At 46.7% G+C, this 23,504-nt stretch overlaps 2 protein-coding genes across 6 annotated transcripts in view; one reads left to right on the forward strand and one right to left on the reverse strand.

Annotated features, from left to right (window-relative positions):
- The window catches only part of LOC307203856 (matrix metalloproteinase-17-like), a 28,476-nt gene extending 22,979 nt beyond the window's left edge, over positions 1–5,497 (forward strand). Inside the window, exons 9-11 of one of the 2 annotated variants that reach the window (XM_079955055.1) lie at positions 14–166; positions 1,561–1,818; positions 3,422–5,497. In XM_079955055.1, coding sequence (XP_079811181.1) covers positions 14–166; positions 1,561–1,818; positions 3,422–3,720 — 710 coding nt within the window. In that variant the 3' untranslated portion in view covers positions 3,721–5,497. Of the gene's footprint in view, positions 1–13; positions 167–1,560; positions 1,819–2,591; positions 2,956–3,421 lie in introns of those variants that run through there. The other variant, XM_079955056.1, reaches the window with a different exon arrangement.
- A 952-nt stretch (positions 5,498–6,449) lies between these two features.
- Positions 6,450–21,492, reverse strand: CAPG (capping actin protein, gelsolin like). Of its 4 annotated transcripts, none has more exons than XM_079955201.1 (10): positions 21,334–21,492; positions 17,001–17,034; positions 15,714–15,886; positions 14,865–15,019; positions 12,891–13,058; positions 10,303–10,452; positions 9,372–9,464; positions 8,700–8,832; positions 8,316–8,404; positions 6,450–6,621 (listed from the first exon to the last, which is right to left on the reverse strand). In XM_079955201.1, exons 2-10 carry the CDS (start codon positions 17,021–17,023, stop codon positions 6,556–6,558), a joined length of 1,050 nt encoding a protein of 349 aa, XP_079811327.1. In that variant the 5' UTR covers positions 17,024–17,034; positions 21,334–21,492; the 3' UTR covers positions 6,450–6,555. The 4 variants fall into 4 exon arrangements, with proteins under 4 accessions (XP_079811327.1, XP_079811325.1, XP_079811326.1 ...); XM_079955199.1 differs by lacking the exon at positions 21,334–21,492 and adding an exon at positions 21,155–21,300; XM_079955200.1 differs by lacking the exon at positions 21,334–21,492 and adding an exon at positions 21,155–21,269 and having other exon boundaries at positions 17,001–17,037.
- Positions 21,493–23,504: the final 2,012 nt, after the last annotated feature.

Consider the following 23,504-nt stretch of genomic DNA (forward strand, 5'->3'; position numbering starts at 1 on the left):
CCCCCCATGGCAGGTCAGTACTTCTGGCGCCTGACTCAAGGTCGTCACCTCACTTCTCTGCGCCCAGCCTTGATTACCGGCTTCTGGCGAGGCCTCCCTTCCACGCTCCGCAAAGTAGACGCCGTTTATGAGAGACACATAGATCATCGCATCCTCTTCTTCAGCGGTAAGGGGGTGGGTGTTCCTGTGTGCGAGGCAACTGGGCTGGCTTGCATAAGAAAGTCCAAACTAGGTTCATCTAGAGCAGGGACGTCCATCTCCCAATAGACTGCGATCTACTCACAATGTAAAAAAACTGGCAGTGATTTTAGGAAGCCAAATTTGTGGAGATTTGGGATTTTTTCCTTTTCTGCTTTTCTGTAAGGAAATTGCTGAGGGGCCAGAGATCAACCAGGATCTACCAGGAACACCCCACGATCTACCAGTAGATCACGATCTACCTGTTGGACATGCCTGTCCTAGAGCAAGTAATTCTTTGAAGGAGAACTACCTGAACATGATTGGCAGATGGTATTTAACTCAGAGTAGGCTTGCTAAGATTTACAAGACCGAATCAGATAAGTGTTGGAAGTGTAAAGAGGTGGAGGGAACATTCCTTCATATGTGGTGGACGTGTAAAAGGGTAAAAGAGTATTGGGAAATGATTTATAATGAATTGAGAAAAATGTTTAAAAGTATTTCCCCCCCAAAAAACCCAGAGTCCATTCTGCTGGGGATAACTCAGACTGAAATTCCCAGGTGTCAGAAAAGATTATTTATGTATGCAACAACTGTGGCCCGTGTTTTGTTATCCCCAAAATGGAAAATGAGCAAGGTCCCAACCAAAGAAGATTGGCAAATTAAGTTGACAGAATATGCACAACTTGCAAACTTAACGTATAGAGTAAGAGACCAAGAAGAACATACATTTAGAGAAGATTGGAAAAGGTTTATTGCAAATGTGGGAAAAAATTGTGTACAGCTGAAAACGCTGGTAGCGTTAAGATAAATTTAACGGTGTAAATAAGTTTTGAACGATGCAATAATGGAAAACCAATTGGTATAGTTTTTGTAAAATGTGCAGGGATATGAGATATGTAATATGATCAATGGAAAGAGAAGAAGGGACGTCATTTATATCTCAAGATGTAAAATATTTATCTGAAATTGTAAAACAGAAAATTTAATAAAAATCATTCAAAAAAAACCTAGGTCCATCTCACATCCTGTTTCCAACTGATGAAAGCTGGATTTGCTATAATAAAATTGTTAGTTTTTGAGGCACTACAACTTGTTGTGTTTGCTGGGACATTCAAATTTTTTTTATTTATGTATTCCTTTACATCCATGCTTTCGTCAAGCAGCTCAAGGTGCTGGATGTGGTTCTCCCTCTCTCCATCCTCATAACAACCCTGTGAGGTAGTTTAGGTTGAAAGAGATGGACTGGCCCATTCTCACTCCGTCAGCTTCATGTCTGGGTAGGGATTTGAGCCCTTGTCCCCTAGGTCCCGGGCCAACACACTAGCCACTACACAACACTGCCTTGCTATTGATGTCCTCTCTTTCTCTTCCCTGCTCAAGGACCTCTGTACTGGGTATTTAAGGACAACGGTGTGGAAGAGGGCTACCCCCGCCCTGTCACAGACTTTGGGCTGCCCCAGGGGGGCATCGATGGCGCTTTCTCGTGGCCTGTTGACAGGAAAACCTATTTCTTCAAGGGAGATCTGCACTGGTGCTATGATGAAGCCACAGCGCACATGGAAGAAGAATTCCCTGTCCACAGAGAACCCTGGGAACACTTCCCCTCCTCTGTAGATGCTGTGCTGAGTGAGAACGATGGTGAGCTTGTACTTAATTTTTATATATATATATATATATACTGTACTTTTCTGTGTATAAGACTAGGTTTTTTCCTTTTAAAATTATGCTAAAAAGTGGGGAGGCCGTCTTATACATGGATAGTGCATAGTGTGGGTGTTTGATTGCTTGCTGCCATGGCTGTCAGCAGCTATTGGGCGTGTTATTGGTTGCTGCGTCAATGGCTGGTGTTGCTTCGCTGATGCTGCAGCAATTGGGCGGGTGATTGGCAGCTTTTGCTGGCGATGGGACAGATGAAAGGCGAATTTTGCAACGCATGCAGGGGAGCGATTTTCAGCAATCCTCCCCAAAAGAAGCTCAACAACTCTGTGCTATCTCCCCCCATTTTCTTAAATTTGAGTCTCCCAAATTGCCCCGTGTCTTATACATGGGGGCATCTTATACACAGGAAAATACAGTATTATTTTTTTTAAAAAAATTCTGTTTACAATTTAGAATACTCATTTAAACATCCTTAAAATATCAATGACTTCCCTTCTTCTCTTTCCGTGGTTCATTCTGCATATCACAAATCCCTGCATATTTTACATAAACTAAACCATTCAGTATTCCATTATGACATCCACCAAAGCTTATTTGCACCGTTGAATTTATTTTAATGCTCCCAACATTTTCAAGTGTGCACAAATTCCTCCCATATATTTAATAAACCTTTCCCAATCTTCTCTAAACATATGTTCTTCTTGTTCTCTTATTCTATATGTTAAGTCTGCAAGCTGCGCATATTCCGTCAGCTTAAGTTGCCATTCTTCTTTAGTTAGGACCTCACTTGTTTTCCATTTTGGAGCTAACAAAACACAGGCCATAGCAGTGGCATACATAAACAACCTTTTTTGACACCTGGGAATTTCAGTCTGAATTATCCCCAACAGAAAGGACTCTGGGGTTGCTGTTTTTTTGGAAAGTACTAGCTTGTACTTAATTTTTTTCTGCATTTGACTGGAGTTGCCTGCAGTCCTGTCTAGTGGCTCCCAAATGGTGGAAACACGTTCCGATAATAATGCAATAACATTGCCAAAGCAGCGCAGAACAACTAAGGAAGTGGAATGATCAATCCGCCGCTAATGCGTTATTATCGCCTCAATGACATGTTGCAGAATAAAAGGTAAAGGTATAGGGACCCCTGACCGTTAAGTCCAGTCGTGGCCGACTCTGGGGTTGCGGCGCTCATCTCGCTTTATTGGCCGAGGGAGCCGGCGTACAGCTGGGTCATGTGGCCAGCATGACAAAGCCACTTCTGGCAAACCAGAGCAGTGCACGGAAATAGGTTCCCGCCGGAGCAGTACCTATTTATCTACTTGCACTTTGACATGCTTTCAAACTGCTAGGTTGGCAGGAGCAGAGACCGAGCAACGGGAGCTCACCCCATCACCAGGATTTGAACCGCCGACCTTTTGATCGGCAAGTCCTAGGCTCTGTGGTTTAACCCACAGTGCTACCCGTGTCCCTATGTTGCAGAATACAACCCACAAAAAACAGAAACCCTGTCTGACGGGACCCTTTGTCCTGTCCTCTTAAATATCCCGCTTATTTGTTGCTGATGCCCCTTTTTGTCTTGCTGCAGGAACATTGTATGCCTTTAAGGGCAGGGAGTACTGGAAGTTTGAGCCACGCAACCTCAAGCCCCAGACTGGCTACCCTCGTTCCATAGCTAAGGACTGGCTGGATTGCACAGGAGATCTGTACCCTCCCCGGAGCCTGCCTACCAGCCCTGCGTCAGGAGCCGAACACCGGCCAGATTTGCGGGGCCCGCAGCTCGAGGTGGAACGATGCGTGTGCTTTTGCTCTGCCTTTCGTGCAGTGTCATGGGGCTTGCTCAGCTGCCTGCTAGTGGCTCTCCTGGCTCTGCAAGGATTTGCCTAGGAAGGACACAGAACCTCACCTGGCGATCACTTTGCTCCACAAGGATCCTCGGCAGCACCGACCCCAATTGCCACGTTGCACGTCCGTGGGAGGGAAGGAAAAGAATAGGAAGAAAGAGGGAAAAGGGAGAGACATCCCCAGCGAAGCATGATGCGGGGAAGCAACTTGGATGCAAGGATGAGATTGCAGTCCTTCAGTGATAGGGGCAGCGGCTCTGCCTATGGTTAAAGGAAATTCTTCAAATGGGAATCCTTTGGTGCAAATGCAACAGGAAAGGGGACACAGTACAAAAGGTTTTTCAGGATCCAGGAGTGTCCTATGTGGAACGCCTGCAGTGTTGACATCTGTCTGTCTTGAGAGACAGTAAGAGTGCGCTTCCAGGGCACCAAAGTGACCTCCCCAGGGCACAAGTCAGGGCAGTATGTATGGAGGTCTTGGGCTGTCCCAGATGAGAAGGCCCCACCCCAGCCTAGCTGATGTGGTCCAAAGGAAAGCAGAGCAATATGTTGGGCACCAGTTTGGCTGCAGGAGTTGCTGAAAAGAGGCATGTCAGGCGCCAGGCAAGCATCTTTGGGACTTCACTCTGTATTTGTGTAGGGTTTACTCTTGAGCCTTTTTTTTCCTCCCAAAGATGTCCCCCAAGGCAGTGGAGGTTTAGGACAAGAGTTCTCCTAGATGGGCTAGCTTCCCAGGCTGACAAGCCCCAGGTTGACCCCTATAGACTGTCAATATTTTGCTGGGGGCAGGGATTCAAGAGCATAACTGGGAAATTTAAGTTTGCTCAATTAAACTGGATTAAACTGTTCTGTTGCCTGTCTGCAACATAACCGCTTTAAAACAACACATCAAAACAGACTTTTTGCCATTTGGAAAGCGGTTGGGAAAGCAGGGTGAAAATATGATTAATGGGAAGACTTTTAAACGCCCCATGAGCAAAATGGGGTGAATACAGGGCGAATGCTTATTGACATATTAAAGCCCCATAAACAAATAAGAACGAATACTCAATAAAGATTGGCTATAGAAGCTTTGTGAAAGCAAACCAGGTTGTGTGGAGGAGCCCTCAGAGCTAGAAGATGACCACCCCTAGCTAGTCTTTCGTAGAATGTTTTTGTACGTCAAAAGGCAAAAAGGTGGCTTCCTTCTGTGATGATGCCTTCACCCCCAAGCGCTTCACTGTGAGCCACTGGCACCAGGGACAGAATTTGTTGTTTTGGAAAGGAAACCATGAGTCACTTTTCACTCCAAGGAGCAGCTCGTCGGCAGCCTCTTCCTGTGGTTGGGCCATTAGCGCAGCTGTGGAATGATTCAGAACCGCTTGCCGGGGCCTGCCGGGCTGACTGACAAAGCGTCATTGTAGGCTGAAAACCACAGAGACTCTTCTGAAAAGAATAGGGATGCCTAAGGCGAGGAGGGGTGAAGGGAGTGTGCGCGCAGGATCTGCTGTTTTTGAAACAGGAATCCCAAAGGGAGGGAGGGCCATCCAGCACCCGAGTCACTAGGCATTCCAGACTCTGTTGTAAATTGAGACTTTTAAGAGCCGCTTTTAAGAGGATGTAGATCTGGTGTCCAATCCTCTCCACCTGAAACACACAGAGACCTGTTCTCTGTAGATACCCCCAGCTTGCCCGTTGCTCACCTTTCTTGTATAGTGGTACCTCGGGTTACAGACACTTCAGGTTACAGATGCTTCAGGTTGCAGACTCCTCTAACCCAGAAATAGTACCTCAGGTTAAGAACTTTGCTTCAGGTTGAGAACAGAAATCGCACGGCGGTGGTGCAGTGGCAGCAGGAGGCCCCATTAGCTGAAGTGGTGCTTCAGGTTAAGAACAGTTTCAGGTTAAGAACAGACCTCCGGAACGAATTAAGTTCTTAACCTGAGGTATTCCTCATCATTCCACTGTGCACGGGACACTGCAAAATCAACACTGTATTGGATGGGCAGTAGGGGCACCTAACCCAGGTTCCACCTTGCCAGAGGCACAAAATGGCCACAAAGAGCCTTGGACATTTATCGGCAGTTATTAAAATTAATGTCAAATCATGCCATTGTGGGGTTTGTTTGGGTTTTTTGGTTATTGTTCATTTCAGTTCTGGAACAATCTAAGCCTGTTTTCATGGTATTTTATGGAAAAAAACATTTGACACTCCTGGAAAGCAGCAGGGGGTGGGGTGGGGGGAAACAACGTCAGGACATTAGTGTGAATTTCTGCTATTTTTGTATGCCTTTTTACCTAATATGCAGAGTTTAGCAAAGCGATTTCTCCCAACGCCATTCATTTTGTATGCTGTCCACGTACACTTCCCCCGACTATATATACATTCTTGTACACATTATTTGTCTGCACAGCTGCGTTGCAAAATTCAGAGAAGGGCCACTTTTGAAGGCTTGCCATGTTTCAGTTCCTACATTGCTTCAGGAAGTGTGGGTTAGATAGGTTCACCCTCAAATGCAAAGTGAAATAAAATTTTCCCCCATCCCTAGCAGAGTCAGACCATTGCCCCAATATTATTTACTCTGCCCAGCAGATGCTCTCCAAGGTCTTGGGCAAGTGGAGGTCTTTCACTTCTCCTTCAGCTTGAGAGCCTTTTAAAGAAGAGATGCCAGGCACTGAACATGGGATGTTCTGCATGCAGAGCATGTGTCCGGCCACCAAGCAACAGCCCCTCCCCCTTTTCTGTGCCTGGAATGCTGTGAATGAGCGAAAACATAGCTTCAGTCCAAAGAAGAAGGTTAGGCCACAGTGGCTCCGTTTTAATAAGGCGTAATGGTCAATAACAGGATATGTAAGGCACATGCACCAAATATTTCCAGCTCACGATGTCGACTCGGTTTCACTTCCAGTTTACGAAAAATTGTTTGAAGAGAGGGCTTTCGCGGCCTTGGGGCAAGATTTCCAACTGGAAACAGGATAAAGATGCGTGAGAAAAGGACACCCATGGCAGGCACCCCTCTATTATGGGTCTCCCACTCCTTCATCCCTGAACACTGGCCATACTGGCTGGGGCCGATGGGAGCTGGAGTTCGAAACATCTGGAGGGTACCAAGTTGGATAGCCCTGGTGTAATGGTACACACAGGGATGCGGGTACACACTAGGACTTGCTGATCAGAAAGTCGGTGGTTCGAATCCTCATGACGGGGTGAGCTCCCGTTGCTCGGTCCCTGTTCCTGCCAACCTAGCAGTTTGAAAGCACGTCAAAGTGCAAGTATATAAATAGGCACCACTCCAGCGGGAAGGTAAACGGCATTTCCGTGCGCTGCTCTGGTTTGCCAGAAGCGGCTTAGTCATGCTGGCCACATGACCCGGAAGCTGTACGCCGGCTCCCTCGGCCAATAAAGCGAGATGAGTGCCGCAACCCCAGAGTCGGTCATGACTGGACCTAATGGTCAGGGATCCCTTTACCTTTAATGGTACACAAGGATTAGCTTTATTCCAACCTCTCCCCTCTTTTCCCCAGCAATGCCAAAGAAATGGGCCAAGCTGCTTCTAGGTTTGAGAGGGCCAGGGCAAGTTGCCCTCTGCTGGGCTCCCTCCTCTGGCCCTGGCAGTCTTACCTTGTTGCAGTGGACAGCTGCAATGCTCTAAGCAGTGCCAACTTGTGGCATCTTGCCACTATTTATATTTCCCACAATGCCTCTTCTGTAGCCTCTAATATTATGAGAAAAAACTCTTACTCTACCCATTCTCTCTACATTACAGATGATTTTGCTCAGCCTCAGGTGGGTGCAGGCGCTGCGGTCCACCCCGGGTGTCATCCTTGAGGGTGTGTGTGACAAAATGGCACACCATGGGGGGTCGCACTTACCGTGGGGCATGGCCTGCAACGCGCCTGAGCCACGCGTCTCTCCTGGGAGTTACACGGTGGCTCAGAGCCCTGCGCTGCCTGAAACGGCAGCGTGAGGCCTGGGCAGATCACTGGGGGCCACGATGCCCCCGTGGGCAGCTCGCCCCCCGCCACTCCAGCTGCCAGAGCGGCTAGCTATGGGCACTGTGCGAACCAGGCTCCCTTGCTAGATGGGCATTTGGTCTGTTCCATCAGGGCTGCTCTCAAGTTTTTAACAGCTTCACCAGTGATCAAGCACATTGCAACATTCCCAGGTCTCATTCGGTCATCCTAAGGGCTTGAAGTGCAGCTAATTTATTTTACCCCACTGCATTTCAAGTTGTATTTGCACACTGCTGTGCACACCAAGGGGGGGGGAGGAGGTCTTAAGCACATTGCATATTTTGTTTCCCCACACCTGCAACCCCCCCCAGCTCCTATTCACAAAGATGTCGCCTGCACATGTGCAAAAGCTGTCTCAAATGTGCACACTTCAAGCTTAACGATGGCTTTCATTTTCAAATCAGATAGAATGTGGTTTGCAGGAAAATGCATCCAGCAGCAGGATTCCTCAATAAACTACAGGATAGATGTGGGTTGTGGCTAACAAAAGTGTGCATGGCCTCAAATGCCCGTGGTGGGAGCGCACTCGAATCAGAGTAAATGGCAATGAAATTGCCATTCATTGCCCAAGTTTGGGAATATTTCCTTCATTTAGTAGAGCCTTCTGGAAACTTTGATAAGGCTGCACAGCCTCTGCTTGCTTACCTGTGTGTTCAGGGGATACTTCATCTGAGTGATGAAGTCCTCAGCTACCTTCAGGGCTGCCTGTTGCTCTTGCTCATTTGCTCGGAGGCCTGTTTGAGGAAAGATGGAAAAGGACAGGTCAGAAGAGCTGAGAGAGAGCAAGCAGAGAAGACCGGTGTTTACTGGGAAGGATGGGGGGGGACGACTAATATTCTTAGGAAGAAAGAAAACCTTCTCCTAAATCTGAACCATCTGTCATTAAACCATCATGGCTTCCTCCAAAGACTTCTAGGAACTGTGGTTTTTTAAGGGTGTTGAGAATTGTTAGGAGACCCCTTTCCGACTCACAGAGTCCCAACACCAAGTGTTGAGGCTGTTCTCATAGTAGTGCATTGCGTGTCTCACCTTTCCAAACGTAGATTTTCCCACATAGCCCGTTGTCCAGGATGAAACAATCATCTGTGATGAGCTGGTCCTGATGGAATGGACTGGACTCTGAGACCTTAGTCAGGTTCATTTTCCCTGTCATGTCGGATACCTGGGAGATGAGAAGAAAAGAGGAGCAAATGCCTTCGTTGACATGAGACCATTCATGTGTGGCAGGACTTCGAGATGGTTGGACCTACTTTGTTTATTACTGGAACCCTAGGATCCACCAAACAGAGCCAAGTGCCCAATGGCAGCTGGAATGGTGGTGGAGCTAGATACAAAATGGCAACTGGGAAATAATGGGATAACCAGAGCAACAGCGGACTGACACGTTGTCATTAGAAAGCATTCCAGACCCTCCATCTCCCAGAACCCAGTGAGCCTTAAAAGTAGGAGAGCAAAGAGCTCAAAGACAGAGGGCACGTAGTAGCACCCGTAGAGGAGATAACGAGAATGACGAATGAGGAAGTGGGAGAGACGGGGGGTGGAGATTCACTTGGGACAACGCCATTATCCAAGATGCTGGGTTCTATAGCCTCTCTCTGTAAAGTTTGAAATAAAAAAGGACAGTAAGAAACTTTCCCTTGTCTTTATACTTTCATGGGCAACTATCCAGGATCTGCTAACAGCAGCCTGACAGGTTGTTACCTTATAAAGTACAGCGGCAATTGCATTTTTCCGATCAGCCATGACATCTTCCTCTGGACTGCCCTCTTTCAGAGCTGGTTTAGGACCCAGGACCTAGAAAAAGACAGTGGCAGGTAATACTGATACCCAGCTTCCAGACATTTCATTTCTGGGCTCAGAACCCCACCCCTGTGCCTTGCTTGACAATTACGAAAGGATGAGTCGCAGTGGCAGAGAGGTGGTCTTCTCTTCAGTCCCTAGCAGGAGAGAAGGAGGGGTGGGATCCTGGAGACAGTGCTAAACTAGATGGACCAATGGGCTGATCTAGCATAAGGCAACTTCCTAAAATTGGGGAGAACATTGTTTGCACACAGAAGGTTCGGGTCCAGTCCAGTGCATCTCTAGTGTTGTTGTTTTTAAAGGATCCAACTCCCACCAGCCCCAACAAAGCATTGCCAATGAGTAAGAATGATGAGAGTTGCAAACCAAACATATCTGGAGGGCCACCAGCTCCCCACCCCTGAAATAGCAGATCATAAAAAAGGCCCTGCTCTGCTTCAGATGTTGGAAAGATGCTACCAGCCAGAGTAGACAATATTGAGCTGGGTGGACAGACAAAGCAGCTTCTTATCTCCTATGTCCACACATGAAAGTCATTGCCAGATATTGCAGTAATGAGGTATTCAATAGACTCTTAGGGTACCTCAATACCTGTTTGGTGTGCCCTGTTGGGAGACCACTTCCTTGATCCTTTCAATATGATCCTTTCAATTAAGAAGCCAAAACACGACCCATATCTAAGACCCTCCTCTGGCAGGGGTTTTATATCCCACCAAACCAAGACAGGTCCCAGCTCCAGCTTGTTGCCGAGAACTTAGTCAATGCCCATCTGCTTCCTAGACACCAACCCACAGCTTCCCCAAAACGTTTTCCTCTCTTGCAAGGAACTTACCGCTATCATCTCAGCCGGCTCTTCGCCATCTGCAATTATCTCCACTTTGGCCTTCCCCTTCCTCTCGCTATCCCGAATTGCCGTTGCTAAATCCCGGGCTTTGTTGCGCTCTAGGATGTTGGATTTGCTGCCACACCAAGTGAAGATGTTCTGAAAGGAGAGACCAAGAGGAGAAACTTTCTCAATCCATTTGCGGCCAGAACACCTTGCCCCACGTCCACCACAAACAAACAAACAAACAAACAAACAAATAAATTTTTATTTATATCCCGCCCTCCTCAGCCAAAGCTGGGCTCAGAGCAGCTAACAACAGTGAAATAATACAGCATTCTAAAATCAATTCATTATAAAATCAGTTCAAATCAAATTGATGGCAACCATTGGGCTAGAGTTCTGTGAAGAATTACCAAAGGAGGGGGTCAGGCTGTGCCCTGGCCAAAGGCCTGGTGGAACAGCTCTGTCTTGCAGGCCCTGCAGAAAGATGTCAGGTCCCGCAGGGCCCCAGTCTCTTGTGACAGAGCGTTCCACCAGATCAGGCCCACAGCCGAAAAAGCCCTGGCTCTGGTTGAGGCCAGCCTAACCTCTCTGTGGCCCGGGACCTCCGAGATGTTTTTGTTTGAAGACCGTAAGATCCTCTGTGGGACATACCAGGAGAGGCGATCCCGTAGGTACGAGGGTCCTAGGCCATATAGGGCTTTAAAGGTCAAAACCAGCACCTTAAACCTGATCCTGTACTCCACTGGGAGCCAGTGCAGCTGGTATAGCACAGGGTGAATGTGATCCTGCAACGAGGATCCCGTAAGGAGTCTCGTCGCAGCATTCTGCACCTGCTGGAGTTTCTGGGTCAGTCTCAAGGGCAGCCCCACGTAGAGCGAGTTACAATAATCCAGTCTGGAGGTGACCGTTGTGTGGATCACAGTGGCTAGGTCAGGGCGAGAGAGGTAAGGAGCCAACTGCTTAGCTTGGCGGAGGTGAAAAAATGCCGCCTTTGTTATAGCTGCAATCTGCGCCTCCATGGAAAGGGAGGTGTCGAAGATTACATCCAGACTCTTAATGGTCATCCAGAACACCCACCCTGATCCTACACAAAGGAGCACATTTCTTTCCGCCCAATGTACGTAGTTGTGCACTCTCCTAACTAGGGATGTTTGAGAATACTGTCGGAAAAGGAAACAGGAGCGAGACTTGCTGCAATTCTCATTTTTGTCAGGGGTCAGTAATGAAAATGACCCAAGCGAGTAGGAGCATATGCTGTTCTTTTCTTAATTTGTAAACATCATATAAATAAATACATTGTTTTCTGCATCGTCTTTGATGCTTCCCTTCTACTCAAATTGATTATGCAATTAATTGCATCAGTTTCAGATACAGTGATACCTCGGGTTAACAACTTAATTCGTTCCGGAGGTCCGTTCTTAACCTGAAACTGTTCTTAACCTGAGGTGCCACTTTAGCTAATGGGACCTCCTGCCACCACCATGCGATTAATGTTCTCATCCTGAAGCAAAGTTCTTAACCCGAGGTACTATTTCTGGGTTAGCGGAGTCTGTAACCTGAAGCGTCTGTAACCTGAAGTGTCTGTAACCCGAGGTACCACTGAATAGCAAATAGCAAGACAGACTATGCAGGAATTAGGGGAAGCTGAACTGCAGTGGAAAGAGGGCTGACGTTGATGAACACCGAACTGGGATGCAAAGAGCTGCCTCCTTCCATCCCTATTCACAGGGCATTAGCAGAACATGCTAGCCCATATTCCAAACTTGTATGTTTCCCCTCTCTTCCCCACAGCACCATCAACATTGTCCATGATGGAGGCAATAATGTTTCTGATAACCAGTTGCTGGGAACTGCAGGAGGAGAGATTGTCCTTACATTCTGGTCCATCTTGTGGGTTTGCCAAGGGCATCTGGGTGGCCACTGAGAGAACAGGATACTGGACTAAATGGGCCCTTGGCCTGATCCAGCAGGCTCCTCTTATGCTCTTAACATTATTTATGTGCCACTGAAATGCCAAAATAGCGGTTTATGTGCGAAAAGCAAATGGAGCAAACATTAAAAGATAAGCAACCATATTTAACACCCACCCACACATTCACACCCCATAAAAATGTTAAAACATAAATGTTTGTAATTAAAATACAGTGGTACCTCGGGTTGTGAACTGTCCTACTTACGAATGCTTCGATTACAAACTGGGCAAGTAATAATAATAATAATAACATTTTATTTATATCCTGCCCTCCCCAGCCGAAGCCAGGCTCAGAGCTGCTAACAACAATAAAAGTAACACAATTTACATAAAATCACAATCAATTAACTGAAATGCATTCTAAAATCAACTCATTCTGCGAACTTTGCCCCAGGATACGAACGTAATCTGCTTCCGGGGCCGCGGGAGGCCTATGTAGGGAATGCATGTTGCGGGTTAAGAACCCTTCAGGTTAAGAACGACTTCCGGAACGAATTAACCCGAGGTGCCACTGTATGCAAAACCCCCCACCAAAACCACACATTAAAAACAACACAGCAATTATAAATAGCAGACACAGGTCGAGAGAGGCTTCTTCTTCTCCTCTTTTCAGGCTCACCTCTCCTAGATCCAGGATGAAGCAGTCGCCGGTGTTAAAACTAGCCCAGCTCAGTTCTTTTTCAGTGGCTCGGATATTCTTTTTCCCCTTCACCTGGTAGAGTGTGCGAATAGGACTGGGTTGCTGGCTGGCCTGGGTTCTGTTAAAGGCAGATTCCACACCTCCTTCCTGTGGAGCACAGACAAAAGAGGTTGAGGTCTGTAAGGAAGCAGGAGGATGCTGGAGTTTGGCGTGGTGAAGGGGATAGGCTCCTTGAGATAAGCTGTTAATTTGTTTGTCGCAAGAGGCAGTGACTGGCCTGAGGTCACCCAGGGACAAGCAGGGATCCAAACCCTGGTCTCCAAGGTCCAACACTCTAACCACTACACCACGCTATTTTATATCTTTTAAATTCCAAATTATCTAACGCCACATTCTAGCCTTTTTAAAGAGGCAATTTCTGAGTCGTTTACAGGTGGCACTGCTGTTACACTATTCCATCCGCCCTGAATTTGGCAGATTTGGCTAGAATAAGGATACTGCTTTCCATAGTTTTGTACGTTGTGGTTTTTTTGTGATATTACTAGACCACAGAAGAAGACCAACTCCTGGTCAAAGTGCATTGGTTGTTTGTCATTTCTTCTAGATAAGTGTTTCCCAACATTGGGTCTTCAGCTGTTTTTGGACTACAACTCTCATCATCCCTAGCTAGCAAGACCGGTAGTCAGGGACGATGGGAATTGTAGTCTGAAAACAGCTGGAGACCCAAGGTTGGGAAACACTGCTCAAGAGCAACCTTTGCCCCCCTGGACCCATCCAGGTGTTTGGACTACAATTCCCATCAGCCCCAGTCAGTGTAGGGAGTTGTAGTCTGAAACATCTGGATGGTGCCAGGGTGGCAAAAGGCTGCTGTGGAGTACTGGCACATCCCCCCCGGAAGAAAAGCACTGTGCACAAACCAACTTTTCTGTTTCTCTTGAGCATCTTTATGGCCTTTCTGCCCTCCAAAGATGTCAAGGTGGCAGATGTGGGTTTCTTGCCCTCCTCATTTCATCCTCACAACATCCCTAGGAGGTAGGTTAGACTGAATTGCTGCTTCTCATATGCCTGGCTTTCAATCTGAACTTAGCCTGATCTTTTATTCCCCTTCCTTCGCTCCCCCTCCCCTCCCACAGCTAATTCTCCCCTGGTCTCCTCACTGGCCCAAATAGGACTAATTTAGATAGCTAGTCCTGGTGATCATCTAATGTTTATTGGATGGATTTCCCCCCTAAATTGATTTTTAAATTCTGAATTTATTGTTATTCACGTTTTATACTGTATTTTATAGGGACGCGGGTGGCGCTGTGGGTTAAACCACAGAGCCTAGGACTTGCCGATCAGAAAGTCAGTGGTTCAAATCCCTGCGACGGGGTGAGCTCCCGTTGCTCGGTCCCTGCTCCTGCCAACCTAGCAGTTCGAAAGCATGTCAAAGTGCAAGTAGATAAATAGGTACCGCTCCAGTAAGAGTGGGAAAGTAAACGGCGTTTCTGTGCGCTGCTCTGGTTCGCCAGAAGCAGCTTAGTCATGCTGGCCACATGACCCGGAAGCTGTATGCCAGCTCCCTCGGCCAATAAAGCAAGATGAGCGCCGCAACCCCAGAGTCGGTCACGACTGGACCTAATGGTCAGGGATCCCTTTACCTTTACCTTACTGTATTTTATGCTGTTTTTGTTGCATAAATTAAGAGTTTTTAATTTGTTGTTATCCGCCCTGAGCCCAGTTTTCTGAATCAGGAAGGGCGGGGTATAAATAATAATAATAATAATAATAATAATTATTATTATTATTATTATTATTATTATCTGGCCTGGGCAGATAAATGTGGCACAAATGAGCACGTGATTTGTTGCCTAAGCCTTCTTTCATAAGGTGACTGTGCTCGCAATTGGCAACAGTGCTCCCAGGTGATTGAAGCAGAAACCTGAAAGACTTGTTAGGTCGGGCCTGTCTTACCTGGTATTTGATGCCGTGGGGGAAGTACTCCATGAAAATGTCGGACTCATTGCCCTGCACCTCCCGGTACTGGATAGGTTTTTCTTTCAGGAAGAAGTTGAGGTTGGTGGAGAGCAGAGCACAGGCTCCCTGCTCATCTCGGGAGGAGTTCTGACCTGGGTGACAGGGAGAGAGCAGTTATTTGATAGGAATCGTTCCAGCTCCACTTCTGATGGATATTCCCAGGATAATTCTCGTGTATACCACTCCCTCAAATAGCAAACTTGGGTGTTGAGCACAGACAGAAATGAGACCAAAATAGGGCCACTGGAAAACAAGAGCGTAGCATGAGCATGCTCAGATAAACCTTCAGGACTGCAGAAGTTCAAAGGGAGCATGTGAAAAACCCCAAGGGGGAGGCAACAGCTCATTGAGAACTAAGAAGGAGTTGGAGGAAAAAGTCCTGTTACAGAAGCATAAATCCTTGTGCCGACAAGACATGTTGGTTGGACACTGCCCAATAATAATAATAATAACATGGGAGAGAGATTTCCCTAAACTCCAATAGGTACAACCTGTGTCACACATGTCATCGTGTCTTAAGATCTAGTGTTGCCAAAAAAGAAAGAAAAAGATCTAGTGTTGCCAAAAAAGAAAGAAAAAAAGCTCATCAACTTTTTGGGTGATCTTGAAATAAGGCAACCCTATAAGCTCACTTTTTTTCATATCCTGATGTGTGTCACTTCCTCATGTTTTAATATTTGGCTCAAGAGAAAGTGCGGATGGAGGCTGCTTTCCTACTGAATCAGCCCACAGATGCGTTCTGCATATGGATAATTCGTCTCATCTCTGCCAAGCCTTGCTGCTTACCAATCCAGATGTGCACACTGGACTGCTCATCAGGTCCATTGTGAAGAACCAGGTAAGAATCCCCAGAATAGAAGATGCCTTTCATCTCTTCTGGTACCGACACAGGCTTCATCTTCTCCACTCGCCAGATGTGGAGGCCTGGCTCTTTTACCGAAGCATCGAAGGGTGAGCCACTGCCATGCAAAAAAGGAAGAAAGCAATGGATTGCAAGACAGAAGGGCCAGGATAGGATGAGACCAAAGGAACAGGAGAATAAGATGCAAGTAGAGAAGGAGAAGCGAAAAGGAAGAGAGACTTCGAAGAGGACAAGATGAAAAGTGATGGATCAGCTTTGGGGAACCTGTGCTCCTCCAAATGTTGTTGGACTACAACTACCCATCATTCTTAATCATTGACCATGATAGCTGGGACAGATGATGTTGGAAGTACAACAGCAAGGATTATTCAGTTTGTCGCTTAAGGGTTAATTCTGTTGACAGTCAGCTGACCAGGGGGTGGTGGAGGAAATGTTGCCTTGCAACCAGTCAGAAAGGCATGATCTTTGCTGAGGTCATTTGTGCTCTGTCTGTGTAGTTCTGGGGGAGTATGCCTTACTCTGAACAAGGCTTGTAAATAAGGCAAGAAATCTCTGTTTATTTCTTCCCATCTTATTTACTGCTTTTTTGTTGTTTACCCAGTAAAGTATTATCAGTTTCTTTTCTCTCTGGACTCCGTCTGCATTTGTTTAATTAGCATCTTGTTTAATTAGCATCTCAAGGTCCATGAGCTGGAGTCAGATGCAAAATGGTAGCACAGTGGTAATAGAGCCAATTACCTTCTGAACCTCAAACTGGGGAACCTTCCACTGAGGAACAAACTATGGGTGCTTCCTGATGACCTGTTTATTGAACATCCATCCCAATTTGTCTGCAGGAAGATTTGATTAGTATTTCTTCTGATTTGTTTGCAGGGAGGTTAGATGACAATGTGTCAAACATTCCACACTTTCCAGGGCATTTCCACATCATTTTCCTTATTGCAAAAAGTCCAGTATTTCGGGGGAGTGGGTTTGTTGCGCAAGACCTCCCAACCAATTACAATTGTGCGACTTAAATTTACCCGGTTTGTGATTCCATCCCACCCGAAAACAGCAACAGTCTGGGAGTGCCCTACATAGTAAACAAGCTTTTTAAATATTATTATTTTAAAAAGGTGTTTAAACTAGCCGATTTTACATTAAATAAAACACAGTTCCAGGGAGCCTGTCTGGAACATGCTGTTGGATGGGCAGTGAAAAAAGTTCATTACCTTTTGGGGATTGCTGTGTACATGGTTCCGGGATCTGCAGAGAAATAAACATTTTAGGGTTATCACGCTTGGAACAGAGTAGTCCACCCACAGATTGCTATCACCCTGAATGAGACAGAGGGGACATAGCTCAGTGAGAAGTGTATGCTTGGCAAGTAGAATATCGAAGGTTGACTGTTGAATCAGTGGTGCGGTTAAGCAATTTTTGATTTTGGACCACATGTCTCTTTGGGTGCACTTGAGATGACAATGTGTATCAAATATTTTTTTTGGGGGGGGGAGAACCCCACATCCTTCCCTGCATTCCCTCTTGCATGTTAAGATCAGCAGGGGGTACCTTCTCATAGTTCATTTGCCCTTGAAAGCTCAGGGATGGCCGACCTGGGACAGGGCCTTCCTTGTGGCAGCCCCTTAGCTGTGGAATTCCCCACCTACAGAGTTGTGTCTGGTACCTTCACTATACAGCCTTTGTCAATTTCTGGAGATACAGCTCTCTTACTGGCCTTTGACACCTAACAGATACAGTATGTGTGAGTGTAAACTGGTTGCAAATTGCTTCAACTGATATTATAGGTAAAGGTAAAGGTAAAGGGACCCCTGACCATTAGGTCCAGTCATGCACGACTCTGGGGTTGCTGCACTCATCTCGCTTTATTGGCCGAGGGAGCCGGCGTACAGGTTCCAGGTCATGTGGCCAGCATGACTAAGCCGCTTCTGGTGAACCAGAGCAGCGCACGGAAACGCCGTTTACCTTCCTGCCAGAGCGGTACCTATTTATCTACTTGCACTTTGACATACTTTTGAACTGCTAGGTTGGCAGGAGCAGGGACCGAGCAACAGGAGCTCACCCCGTCGCAGGGATACGAACCACTGATCGGCAAGCCCTAGGGCTCTATGGTTTAAACCACAGCGCCACCCAGCGCCATATATATATATATATATATATATATATATATATATATATATAATTTCTGTTTGTTACAATATTGTAGCTTTACATTATTGTAATTGGGACCTAATAGTGAAGACCTGGTAAGAAATCCAATTGATGTTGATGATACAACTGGAACATCCCAGGTTCCCCATCCTTGTTTTTTTAAAAAATAATTTTTATTAACTGGCCAATCACATCAAATTAAATCACATCACATAAATTCCAAATTACAAAGCCAATTTTTTAAATTTTGTTGGGGGAACCCATACTTCAAGATCCAAAGGGGGATTCAAATCATCTTCTTATTACTGCGTTAATGTCCAAATCAGTCCCAATCAGTCCAGACAAAGTTCATAATTCTATCCAGTCTTATCTTGGTGTTTCCACATCATATCTTGTTCATATAATTTCTCTTTTTCTTTTACGATCTCTTCTGTTATTCCCCTTAAGCCGTACCGTATATTGACATATCTTCTCATATTTTATTCTTGTCTTGTTATCAGAGATCTCTTCTGTCAGCAGTCTTTACTCCCCCTCCTTCCTTGAAGTATGTGCAATTCTTCTCATCCAAATTGTTTCTTTTGGTGCGGACCAGAGACGGCGTCCAGGAGTGCCGAAATCTCACAGGAGGGCTTTGTGCCTAGTGCCCCCACCCCCACAAATTCAGGGGTGGTATAGGGCACAGCAGGCAAGGGCTGTCCCCCACACAATACTGGGGGGGTTAAGGAGGCTAATTACCCCCCATCATAGCCTCCAAATTACCTCGTGTGGGTCAGAGAGATGTTATTGTCAGGCATCTTCTGATGCGCCACCTAGTGCCCCCCCCAGGTTCCCCATCCTTGGTTGAGTCTCTTTCTTGATCTTCCTTCCTTCCTCCGTTATGTAAAATATTCTGCGCAGCATGGAATACCTGGCCACTAATATAGAGACATTGCTGGCAAATAAATTTACGGAAAGTAGCGAGGGCCACTGGCTCAGGGGGCTTTCCGGTGGGGATTAGACAACTTCCCGGAGTATTGCTTTACTTCAATTAATTAATTCATCATTCATTCATGAATCGCTTCCCATGAAACATCCCAAAGCGATTCAACAATAAAAAAAACCCATCGACAATAAAAACATATATATATAAATACAGTTCCTAGCCCGATGAAGAAAAAAGCTGGGATAATAAATCTCCACTGGTTGGAAAAGATAGGTCCAAAAGACAAATATGGCTCTGTCTGTGATATAATGAGAGGGAGTTCTGAAGGGTGGGTTTCACTGCACTAAAAGGTCCCATAACTATATCATACAGAACAGACTTCCTGATATGATGGTATCTGAGGTGGCCTTCTCTCCTGCAGAGTGCAGTGATCAGTTGGGTACACAGGGGATGGCATTTTAGGAATCCTGCTTCTGAGCTGTATGAGGCTTTGGGTACCAGCGTTAGCATCTTGAATTTAGCCCAGCAAGAAATTGGCCTCCAGCGTGCTTTCAGCAATGCGGCAATATTCTGCCCCAATGAGCAGTTAGGACACGCAATTTTGCACTAGGTGCAGCTTCTGGGTCAACCTAAGGGGCAGCCCCACAGAGGGTGCACTGTAGTAGTCTAGCCTGGAGGTAGATGACAGTGGCCAGGTTTGTTTGTGATCACTGGCTACAATGGCTAAATGTCAAGGTCAAGGGGAGCATTTTTGCACTCCATTGCGGGGGATGATCATACTACCCTTAGAATTTCCTTGAAGCATTTGACCAGTTGCCATGGGAGGCAAGACTCTGGGCCAAAAAGACCTTGATCTAATTCAGCAGGGCTCATCTTCCTAAGTCCTTGTTTAAGTACTGCCTTTCAGTCTGCTGAAGCAATTTATTTGCAAAGTTAGCAGCCAGCTGTGGCTGATCATGTCCCAGGGGCATGGAAATGACTCAAGCAACCAGCCTTGGGTTTTGTAATGTGCTTTAAGCTCGGAAAAATATGCTCAAGTCACATGCCACCCATTGCCACATTGATAGCTTCTGATGGGGGGGTGCCAATCTGTTGCAATGGAGAAGGGCAGTTGGGCCAGTTGATGCTAACTTCCCCATTTACTTACTTAGTTACTTATTTTAAAGGAAGAAAGCTCTCAGCTGGACCAGACGCCTAGATCAGGGGCAGATCTCATGCTCTGTGCATTGTATTCAGGCAAAAACCCTTTTCACACCTAATAGGGGAAAGGACTCTGGAGGCTGGCACATTACGGCAAAACTCTTTCTCTTCATCTCCTACCTGATCCTTTTAATGCAGCCAGGAAAGGCCTCAAGGAATAGGAACGAAGAAAACTGGTCCCACTTGATCCCATCTGCAATGGGCTAAGAGGCTCCTCTTGTTCCAAGCTACTGCTTGGAACTGGGGATATACTGCAAATTGTTGCAGGTCCCCACTTGTTTCGGTCTTATCTGAAAACGGGGAAGCTGTGATGAATCAGCCAGCCACAAAAATGGAAATACACATGGAGGTTATGCTAGTACTTCAATCACCAGGGGTAGAGAAACGACAGGGGTGGGCAACCCCCTTTTTTTGTGATGGTCCCATTAGCTACTGTTTTGAGAAAGCTTAAAGGAGGGAGGTATGATTGACTACACCAGACCATAAGACGCACCTAGTTTTTGGAGGAGGAAAGCAAGAAAAAAAATATTCTGAATCCCAGAAGCCAGAACAGCAAGAGGAATCGCTGCGCAGCGAAAGCAGTGATCCCTCTTGCTGTTCTGGCTTCTGGGATAGCTGCGCAGCCTGCATTCGCTCCATAAGACGCACACACATTTCCCCTTACTTTTTAGGAGGGAAAAAGTGAGTCTTATAGAGCAAAAAATATGGTAAATTCCCCCCCAACCCCCCCTTCCCCTCTCAGAATATTGACTGGGGGTTTGCTGAAGGAGGGAGGCGTTGCACGCACCAAACATTTAAAGTGCACCCCCTGCAATGAATCCTGGGAACTGTAGTTCACTCCCCCCAGAGGTACAATTTCAAGAATGCTTGACAAGCGACTGTCCCCAGGATTCTTGGGGAGGGATGTGCGAGGTGTTGAGAGACAGAACAAAGCGGCCAGGAACTGCTTGTGCAAATTCAGCCGGGCTGTTTGCAAATATCTTTGCCTGCAAGCCTAATCTTTTCCACAGGCACCCCGGCACAAGCAGCCTTCCAGCCCTAGCTTAAGCTTTAAACATCTGCACGGCGCAGGGGAAGAGGTTTGCATCCACTCACCAAGACGGGTCCACTCCCCGGCAGCCTCTGCTAAAGCAAAACTTTTCAGAAGAGGGGATGTAATATTAGATTTCCTGGGCGGGGACTTTCCTGTCTATTGAAGCTTTTCATTGCCTCACTTCTTTCGTGGCTGCAGGGGAAAGGGAAAAAAAATGCGGTCGAGGAGATGAGTGACTCACTTCACTTCTGATCTGCCATCATTCTGCTCTTCTTGTCCTGCGTCCTTGGGCTTCGCTTGCTTTGCTGATGCCCTTTGACCCTGCCAGTATCACTTTGCCATAGGGCAGCCACGGACAGTGGTCAAGGGCACCTCGAATGAAGTCCAGCCGCAAAGCCTTTGTCGTTTGCTTGAGCAGAGACTGGGGCTTGCCTCTTTATGCAGGCCACCAAAGTGGAACAGTTACAAACATCCTGCAATTTTTATGCCGGGAAATGAGACACTTCTCCCTCGCAAAGCCAAGAGCGGAAACCCAATCGGCTCGCGTTTCAGGTCTCCTCTTTAAGCGTCATCACATTCCAGGGTTGTTGGTTTTTGGCACACCTATATTCCAAGCCGAGCCCCACCGTAGATAACACGAAAATATTTACAGAGAGCCCGTGGGCATAGCCGGGGGGGGGGCATATTTTATTGAAAATGTTATTGAAAAAAATGAAAGTACTCAATAATCTGAGGTTCTATGTCCCCAACTCCTAGCAGAAACCTGCTCTCCACAATGTCCTATTTATTTTTACCTGTGATTTCCCAGGAAAAACTCAACAACTTTGGCTGCCCCCCCCCAATCCCATTTATGTCCATGAGAGAGCCTGGCCAAAGACACCACCAGGACTCATTCATCATCTCAGGAAAGTTGACTTATGTTTCAGTAGTTCCTTCTCACACAATAAACTAGAGGTCCAATAACAAGAACTGAGCCCACAGAAGGTATTGACTTACATGTTTTGTTGTGTCTCTTATTTTCTGGGCTCAACACCACATCAGCATTTGCTGCCCAGGGCTGGTTCAAACTATTTTGCTGCCCGAAGCTAAAATAATGGGTAGTATCCAACCCATTTCATACTCTGGGTAGACCTACTAAAATTGATGGACACTACTAACTTAGGCCTATTAGTTTCAGTGGATTTGCTCTGCGTAGGTGTTAGTTGGATACAACTCTGTAATTTTACTCTCCTTCATCTTTGTGGGTAAGTGTCAGGCCTGGTGTTTGGGGTGGGCCAGGCAGGCACGGATCAGGAGCCCTAGGAGCTGCCCAGGTCACCTCCCTGGTCTGACCACCTCCCTGGGCTCCCAGAAGTGGTGTAGGGAGCCGTGCCAGCACCTGGGGTGGGCAGGCGCACTGCGCCATGGGGACAGGGCACGCATGGGAGTGGGGTGCACGCCAGAGTGACTTAGCGTTCCTTAGCTCGACTGGCACAGCTACATTGATGGAAAACTGTCACCTTTATCATCATCATCAAACCTTTTACAGTCATACCTGGGTTTGAAGTAGTTTTGGGTTGAGCGTTTTCAGGTTACGCTCCACTGCGACCCAGAAGTAACGGAACGCGTTACTTCCGGGTTTCGTCACTCGCGCATGCGCAGACGCTCAAAATGACATCACACGCATGCGCGGAAGCAGCGAATCATGACCCACAGGTTGCGTTCACTTCAGGATGCGAACGGGGCTCCGGGACGGATCCCTTTCGGATCCAGAGGTACCACTGTATTGGCATCACATACAAAGATCAAAAACAAATCAATACAGAATTACCACTTCCCCAGTGGTAAAAACTTTTGCTAAAAGAAAGGAGGCAGAGCAGTCTATCGTCACATCTCCAGGTCTCCAGGGAGATCAGACGTCTGCAGTGTATTTCGACGACAAAAACCAAATAGAGCTATTTAGCCACTAACTTGGTGAGCTCCTGATCGTTCCCCAGTAAGAGATAATGTATGTCCTCCAAGTCTGGTTTCCATTTGAGGATACAGAGTTGATCTAGAAATTGCTGACGGAGATCAGCATATAGTTTACAATTAAGAACCATATGTGTGAGGGTTTCCACCAGGTGGTCTTCACATGGGCAGTGTCGCCTTTGTGGGCCTGGTGAGGGTTGCATTTGCAGCACAGTAGAGAGACTGGGTCAATCTCAAACTTGGGTCTCCAGCTGTTTTTGGACTACAACTCCCATCATCTATAGGTAGCAGGACCAGTGGTCAGGGATGATGGAGACTCATGTTTGAGAAACACTTCACTGGGCCACTGACTACTTTTGTCTGAAAGTTCTCCTGGTGGTGCTTGAGGAAGTAGCAAGGGACAGTCCAGATTCTGCTGCCTAGAGTCCTTTTGTCCCTGTGATTTATTACAACAACCCACAA

This window comes from Podarcis cretensis (genome assembly GCF_951804945.1).
Source record: "Podarcis cretensis genome assembly, chromosome: 15".
NCBI lineage: Eukaryota > Metazoa > Chordata > Lepidosauria > Squamata > Lacertidae > Podarcis > Podarcis cretensis.

Excerpts from the sequence above, each read along its gene's own strand:
- CAPG (XM_079955198.1), bottom strand. The coding sequence starts at position 20,252 with ATGGGATCAAGTGGGACCAGTTTTCTTCGTTCCTATTCCTTGAGGCCT. Across the intron at positions 15,020-15,713 it reads CAGTGTGCACATCTGGATTG|GTCAGAACTCCTCCCGAGAT; the intron begins GTAAGCAGCAAG and ends CCTGTCACCCAG. Across the intron at positions 6,622-8,315 it reads AGTATCCCCTGAACACACAG|TTGGAAATCTTGCCCCAAGG; the intron begins GTAAGCAAGCAG and ends TCCTGTTTCCAG.